The 7,399-nt window shown below is 37.9% G+C and overlaps 1 protein-coding gene across 4 annotated transcripts in view; it reads left to right on the forward strand.

The window, feature by feature from the left end:
• Positions 1–7,399, forward strand: part of COMMD6 (COMM domain containing 6) — a 14,619-nt gene continuing 7,220 nt past the window's right edge. Inside the window, exons 1-4 of one of the 4 annotated variants that reach the window (XM_035902404.1) lie at positions 1–102; positions 1,198–1,350; positions 2,442–2,588; positions 4,391–5,760. In XM_035902404.1, the coding sequence (XP_035758297.1) occupies positions 85–102; positions 1,198–1,350; positions 2,442–2,492 (222 nt within the window). In that variant the 5' untranslated portion in view covers positions 1–84 and the 3' untranslated portion in view covers positions 2,493–2,588; positions 4,391–5,760. Of the gene's footprint in view, positions 103–1,197; positions 1,351–2,441; positions 2,589–4,390; positions 5,761–7,399 lie in introns of those variants that run through there. The other 3 variants (XM_035902405.1, XM_035902406.1, XM_035902407.1) reach the window with 3 other exon arrangements.

The following is a 7,399-nucleotide window of genomic DNA, read 5'->3' on the forward strand; positions in this document are numbered from 1 at the left end:
CTGCCAAAACATGCAGTTCAAGTTATTCGTCATGTATGGAATGAGCAGGGCAAATCCATCACTGTGTCAGAAGATGCAAGAAGTATGGCCACAGTGGGGCAGGTAACTAAATGACAAAGTTCAGTCACGCTAACTATTAACTGTGCAGAAATGTCAGTGCTTCATTGTGCGTGTTGTATTGTCAAGCACGTGGTGGCATCTTGACTGCTGAAAGCTTTCCTCTATATATATGTTGTCAGATGTCTTCCCAGATAAAGAAGCACGTACAATAAAGATTGTCTAAATGCTGAACGCTTTTCTAATAATATTGTTTGGATGATAAAGTCACATTTCATACCTTTTTAAAAGTTAGTGCTTCATAGTACTATCAGGGAAGGTGAGTGGCAGTCAGTGTGGCAGATGATTGTATTAGTTGCTTATATAAACCTGTTTTAAAAGTAATTCAGATTGCTTTTTAGAGTTGATAACACCAGCACTTGATTGTTTTATTCTTTGTCTCCCTTAAGTTTAAATTTTTTTAAATATACTTTCTATCAATTTCCAGCATTCCTTTTTTCTATTTTGAAAAAATAGCACAGTGTATTTGCAGTTAAGATCTTTTTCTACTATAGAAGAGTACAGAATTGGGGGGTGAGGGGGGATGTGTGGAAATCTTTGAGGTTTGATAGTAAGCTTCTGAAGGCTCTCTTCACTTTTTTTTTTTTATTCAACAGTTCTGCCTATCATAAAAGTCTAAAACCAATAACTTACATCATAAATACGTTCTGGACAGGTACTTTGATTTATCTAAAATGCAGTTGTGAAATACCTTAGTTTTTTTTCATTATTGCTATTATAAAATTTTTGTGCACTGTCTGAGTTTTTTCTCATGTTTCCACTTGATTTAGAAACTTCTAAAAAAACCATGACAAAAGCACAAATTATATACAAGCCAGGTGGCTCAGTCTCCTCTTACTAGAAATTTAAATAGCCTGTACTTGACAGTACTTGTATAAGGAAAACCAATTAAGTAAACTGCTTTTTTTTTTTCTCCACTATTAAAAGGAGGGGTAGGTGACTTTGTATCCACAATCATATCTGAATGTCTATGAGCTCTAGGTGTCCTACGCTGCCTGTAAAACATCCATCCAACAGAATAGCAATGGTAGGCTAGGTCTCTTTCTTTAATGCTGTTTCCAATGACTTTCTTCTTTGTAGTTTCTAGATATTAAATGGAAACTGGGAGTTGCAATGAGCTCTGACACCTGCAGGTCTCTGAAGTATCCTTATGTTACAGTGACACTAAAAGTGGCTGACCCTTCAGGACAAATAACGGACAAAACTTTTGAAATGACGATCCCACAGTTCAAGGTCTGTACTCAGTGTTACTTGATTCACTCTTGTAAAACCAACAGTGATGTTGGTGTGAAGGAGCAGCTGTATACCTTGATGCATATGCTTGTGTTGCTAGTTTACTAATGCAGTCGTTCAAAGGTGAAGCCTTGAATAATTATTTAAAACACTGAAGCTGAATACTTATTCCGTAGCATTTAGTTCTCCATCACTTATCTGAAAACATTCGTTTAGTAGTAATTAATCTGTTCTCTTACAAATAAGCTAACAACTGAAGATGTAAAGACTTTTGCATCTTTCTTGTCAGCTGTCATTCTGCCTTATTAAAAACAGATGGAATATTCTAAATCTATGGAACTGTTCCCCTGCCTCAAAATCTAAAACTTGGTTAAGCCTAACATTTGCTAATGACTAGGAATGGAGATCAGTTTGCTTTGTCACCACTGGCTCTTACTTGCTCTGCCTTCATCTATAAAGTTCTGTAACTTTAATTTTGTGTAAATGTGGCACTTTTGTTGTCATTCCTGTTTAAAGGGCAAGTACCTCACTTGATGATAATATATAAGCTTACAAATAAATAAATCCTTGGAGTTGGACTGTCAGGAATTTGAGAAGGATATTCTGAATCCTTAGGTGTTGTGAAATGTTGTATTAATTCTGGTTGAAACCCATTTAATAATTTCCTGTCCAGCTACTGTAAGACATGGATGCTGTACTTGAGAAGCCTGGGTTATTTCAGCTGGGAATAGAAACATCTGTGTGAAGGTTTTTTGGTGGGTTGAGTTGGTTTTGGTTTGGTTTTTTTTTTTGTTGTGGTGAGAGAGCTACTTTGTATTTTTCTTTCATAGCATCTTCTCCTATTTATAGGCAAACCCATGCAAATAAGGCATCACCTGTGTAGATTTAATAGCACCCAAATAGTTGCCCAAATGCCAACCAGCCCACAAAAAGAAAAGTAGAAACTTTCAGTTCAGGCTGCATATTGTAACTGGAGGAAGGAGGGAATGTGAGAAACATGGATTGTGATTTTTTGTCTAACATGCTAGTTTGAACTACAGTTTGAGCTTTTTTTCAAGCAATTGAAATTTCTCTTACCTCTTGCTTTTTAGAACTTCTTCAGACAGTTCAAGGAAATGGCGGCTGTTCTTGAAACAGTTTGAAGAGAACTCTTATTTACACTGAAATTTCAGACAGACTTAGATCAAGTAAACTTCTTTCCATTCTGCACGGGGAATAAAGTGCCATTGCTCAGCAAGGTATGTATCCTTGTCTTTTTGACAGGTATTTGACAGCATCATCCTTGCATTGCTGTGAAGACTTCTTTTGCTTTTGAATACTTGAAGCCAACTGCAGTGTTTGTGAAAATGTGTTCAGCGTTGTTCATAGATAGACAAAAGATCAGGATGTATATGGAGAAGCATCACTGTAGACTTTCTAATATCCAGGAGTGAGAAACAACATGCAAGAAATTACACATTTAACTCTGAAGTGTGGAAAGACACCTGAAAATGTTTACTGGGAAGATACTGAAAGAAGTGTAGATGCCCTGTTAATGCTTTTGTCTGTAAAATTGAGATGCTCTTGGATTCAACAATAATATTAAGGAGTATATAAAGTTATATGTAAGAAGCATATACAGTTATTCTTGAAGAATAGCAATGTCAAGTAGTTAGTTGCAGGTATTTGCAGACCTGGCTTCCAGTCTTCTTTTAATAACTGGAGAATGTACTTGTTCTAACAGCTTGTTTATTTCAAATACTTCTTTCCCACTATGTTAGGCTTATAAAAACTGAGTTAATGCATTAAGCTTTTCTCGACACCCAAAATTTATTCTCTGAAATGAAGCCCAGAGGCTAATTTTAAATAAAAGTAGAAAGGTGAATTTAATTCAAAAGCATTTTAATATATTTTTTTCCTTTGCATTTAATCCAACTGTAATCTGTGGCAGTCTGCTTGACGTTTGATCAGCAGTCTGCTTTCGAAGTAAATTACAGCATTGATGTAGTCACCTCACTCCAAGCTCTGAACTAGAAAAGTCAAGAGGAAGCTTGAAAATTCAGGCTGGAGTGTTAGCCAAGCACACGAGAGAAAGAACCACGTTAAAAGTGTGTGGCAAGATTTCTTTGCTTGTTGTGTTGCGTGGCAGGAGGCCACTGGACTGTGGTGGCGTGCGCTCACTGTCAGAGAATGTCCTAACAAGCAAACTTTTGACTTTGATTCTGAAGAATGGGCCACTTCCAAAGGGGGGGTGATAAATCCAGTGTGCTGGCATGCTCTCTTTTTTTTTTTGTTTGTTTGTGTTTTCCATAAACAAAACACAAACTGCAAATATAGTGGGATGGAGTAAAACCAATACTGTTGCATTTCAGGATGTGCTGGTAGTGTAATAGAGCAAGTAAATCTGAAAAGACAATTCATACTGATAAGCAGACTGAAGTTCATGCTGCAACTTCAGAATGGGAGAGACTGAGAAGCAGTTTTGCTGGCACAGATCCTCAAGTGATTTCAAGCCCCCTTAAGTGGGAACAGATACCTTTCTAACCCACTTTTTTTTTTTTCTTAACTTGTTTAGAAGCTGGCTGAAAGCCTGATACAGGTTATGCCTGCCTCTTTGCGTCATGAAAATAAACTGCAGCATATTGTCCGTGCTGCATACTGCAATCCTTTCAATAGAGAGAGATACACTCCCACTATTTGGGCATTATGCATGGTGCATAAAAACAGTACTTGGAGTTGCTTAGAAGCCCGAATAAGTAAAACAGTGTTGGCTTTCACAAAAGGTAGTAAAAGTTTTGGGCTGTGGCCATTGATCTGGATGATGCTCCTTTGTGCTGCTGAAATCCGAGGTGTTTGCTTTGTGGCTGGGGAGAGCAGATTGCCCTTTTCTGGGACCCTCTCAATGGAGTCACAAAATGGTCTCAGGAACAGACTTCCCGTTTGCCTTTTCCCTTGTCTGCCTGCAAGGGCTCAGGGCTGAACATAGTGCAAAAAATCTTCTCTGTGTGTGGAGAAGTGGTGTGAGCAGCTGATTTCTTTTTTTTTTTTTTTTAATTTGCAGAAGTGGAGTATAAAGCTGCTATAACTGGAAAACATTTTCATACTTTGGCCTAGTGAATTAGCTGGTTTACATCATTGCAAGAGTTGTAAAAAAGAATTATAAAAAGAATACAGTTGGGTTTTTTTTTTTTTAGTAAAGCTGGAGCCTTACAAATACTTCCCATTTTGTTCTAATGCACTTAAGTTCTTCATACAGCTGGAAAATTTGTGCCTTCATTGGAACTGGATGGAAAAGAAGATTTAATTAATCATGTCTTAACTTCTAGAAACAACAATTTAGTAGACACTGGAAGGTAATGAGGAAACTTTCAGTTACAGCTTTTGCTTTGTTGTCCATCACCAAGAAGAGAAAGTTGGCAGCCTTTGAAAAGTCTAACTTAAATTTTGTCAAGTCAAATATTCTAGAAATATTAAAGAATATTTTTTAAATGTCCCTGAACTCCAGGATGTTGTAACTCTGGCTGGAAGATGCCTGGACATGTGTGCTATACCAGTTTACTGTCTGAGAATTTTCAGAGGTGTTTATGGACATCTAGGAGATGTGATTAAAAGTTGGCAATGTACTCAAACTTCTGAGATCTGTCCTGATCACTATCAGTAGGAATTCTTGTACTGAGTAATGGAAGAACTAAGTACTTTATTTAAAAAAAAAAAATTTAAAAACCTAACAGTTTGCAGGATAGCAATATTAACATGTTAAAACAAACTGTTGAATTGTTTGTATGTGCAGAAACCAGATCTTTTCAAAGAGAATCAGGAGTCCTTGCGTGTTCCTAATTCTACTTGTCGATTGATATGAAATTGTATAATATGAATATTTTTGTAAGTCCATAAACAGTCATTAAACATACAGGTAACAAAGATAAAGATGGTCTGTGTTTTGTTTTAAGCCTACTGCATGAAAGTCTGTATCATAAATACTGTCATGGGTAAAGTTTCAGGACTAGACTGTGACTAAACTTTCCTTATTAAATTAGGATGAAGTTTAGACATATGTAGCCTTTCTCTGTGATAGGGCATCAAGTAGCTGAGGGGTAACTGCAGGCTGCAAGGAATATTTGTATCAATTACTTAGCTAGGCAGAATGTTGTATTGACCCAGGAAAAGACAGAGGACATAGGAGTTTAATGAAATTTTGCAGGAAATTGCATTTAAGTGGTTTTCTCTCCTTAACACTTGTTAGGAGACAAGGAAACAATTTTTCTTTTCAACATTTGCCTGGAACGGAGCAAGAGGAAGGAAGGGGGAAGGGTCTAGCACAGTAAACAAACCCAAGGGAGGGAATAATGAAGGAATCTCCTGGTAATGACTGACTGTTGTCTTCATCACATGACTTGTTTGGTTTTTTTTTTTGCATTGGTTTCAAACACACCAGCCTGCTTACAGAAAGCTGTTTTGTGGAAAAACAGAGAAAGGCTCACAGAAAGAATGCACAAATAGCTGTAGTCATGTCTGTGCACTAGTGTTTCATATATTTAGCTTCTGCATGCTTTGGCCTAGTCGTGGCCCAAGTAAAAGCATGTCTCTTCCCACTTCCACAAAAATTGTACTGCCTGTCTTTAACCACATTTTAAAGGTATGTAATCTTGTTGTTTGCCGTGAGCCCATCCCTCTTTATTTTTTACCTTCCTGTGTTCAAGCCTTTGCACTCTATTTGAACACCTGAAGGAAGATACATTAGGTTGGACCAATTAAAAACAGAGGTAGAAAGATGATAAATCAGGGGAGAGGAAGAATGTTGTTTCTTCTTCCTGCTTGCCCTGTTCCCTGGTGTTCGAATGTTTTATTACCCTCTTAACTGCAGGTATAATGAGAGGGTAATTTCCACTCCTCTGCAAAGGCATGCAGGGTTCTTCTGTTTAGCCCTTGTGGGTATGAGAATAACACACAAAAGTGCCTGAGTCATTTCATCTACCTGCAGCAAAAAAATGCCCATTTTTGCAGCAGGGGCAGGGACTTAAAATTCAGCAGCCTATATCCTGTCCAGTACCCTGTGGTTGATCATGGCAGCACTCATTTCCCAGACACATTTTTAGTAAAAAATTTTCATGTTGTATGACTGTTGGTTGGACTGCTAGCTTACTGGGCATTCACTTGATCAGGAAGTTTGGTCTGTGCAGGTCAGTACACAACAAGTGCCTCGACCTGGGTTGAGCTTGCATGGAATGCTGCTACAGTCCCTTCCCGAGGCTTGGTCACCTCATAAACAACTGGATTTGCTTGTCACTGTGTGATTTTGACCAAGTGTTTCCTTTACTTTTGCCTATCCTGTACAGCACTGTACATGCTCATCCAGTTCCACTCTTGGTGCTCAAGTTGCTTGACTGCAGGAGGAGGTGTGCACGTTAGAGGGATGATGCTCAGCATTCCCAACTCTTGTTTCTGAGGCTTTTCTGAGGGAAGGTATAGAAATAACCTGACATTTTAACTGAGTTACTGGGATACATTTATTAATTATTCATGACTTTGTGTTGTTGAGAAAGTAAGGAAGCTGAAATTGCTGATCTTCTCCATGAAGGCTAATTTTAGTGTTGCTGGGTTTCTTCTTCCCTGTACTGTGTTTTCCTCCTATGGCTAATTAAGATCTAGCTGCCCTAGCTTGAGAACCATTTCTGTTCAATATATGCGAGTGCCATAGTTTCCAAACACTCTGTTAGTGTTTACGTTACAAATATTGTTATATTTATAAACTGGAAATTTCAGTGTCAGTTTTGTATTTCACATCCTGAGCTTTGGAACAGTAAGCTTTAATATGCATAGTAAAAAAGGAGGAAAATCCTATTATTTCATACAATAAATTTCTGTGCTATATATTGTACTTTAAGAGGAATTTGTTACAGCATCAGTCACCAGGTGGCACTGCTGCATACAGTCTTGATACAGGGTAATCCTTTGAGAGCGTGTCTGACAGCGGGATAAGGACTTCGGGTTTTCTCCTCTGTGTAGCTTACATCTGGAACTGTACGTGTTCACATCACCATAACTTTCATCCTACTTCTTGCATTGTAGG

The sequence above is a fragment of the Egretta garzetta genome, unplaced genomic scaffold (genome assembly GCF_000687185.1).
Source record: "Egretta garzetta isolate BGI_Z169 unplaced genomic scaffold, ASM68718v1 scaffold129, whole genome shotgun sequence".
NCBI classification, from domain to species: Eukaryota; Metazoa; Chordata; class Aves; order Pelecaniformes; family Ardeidae; genus Egretta; species Egretta garzetta.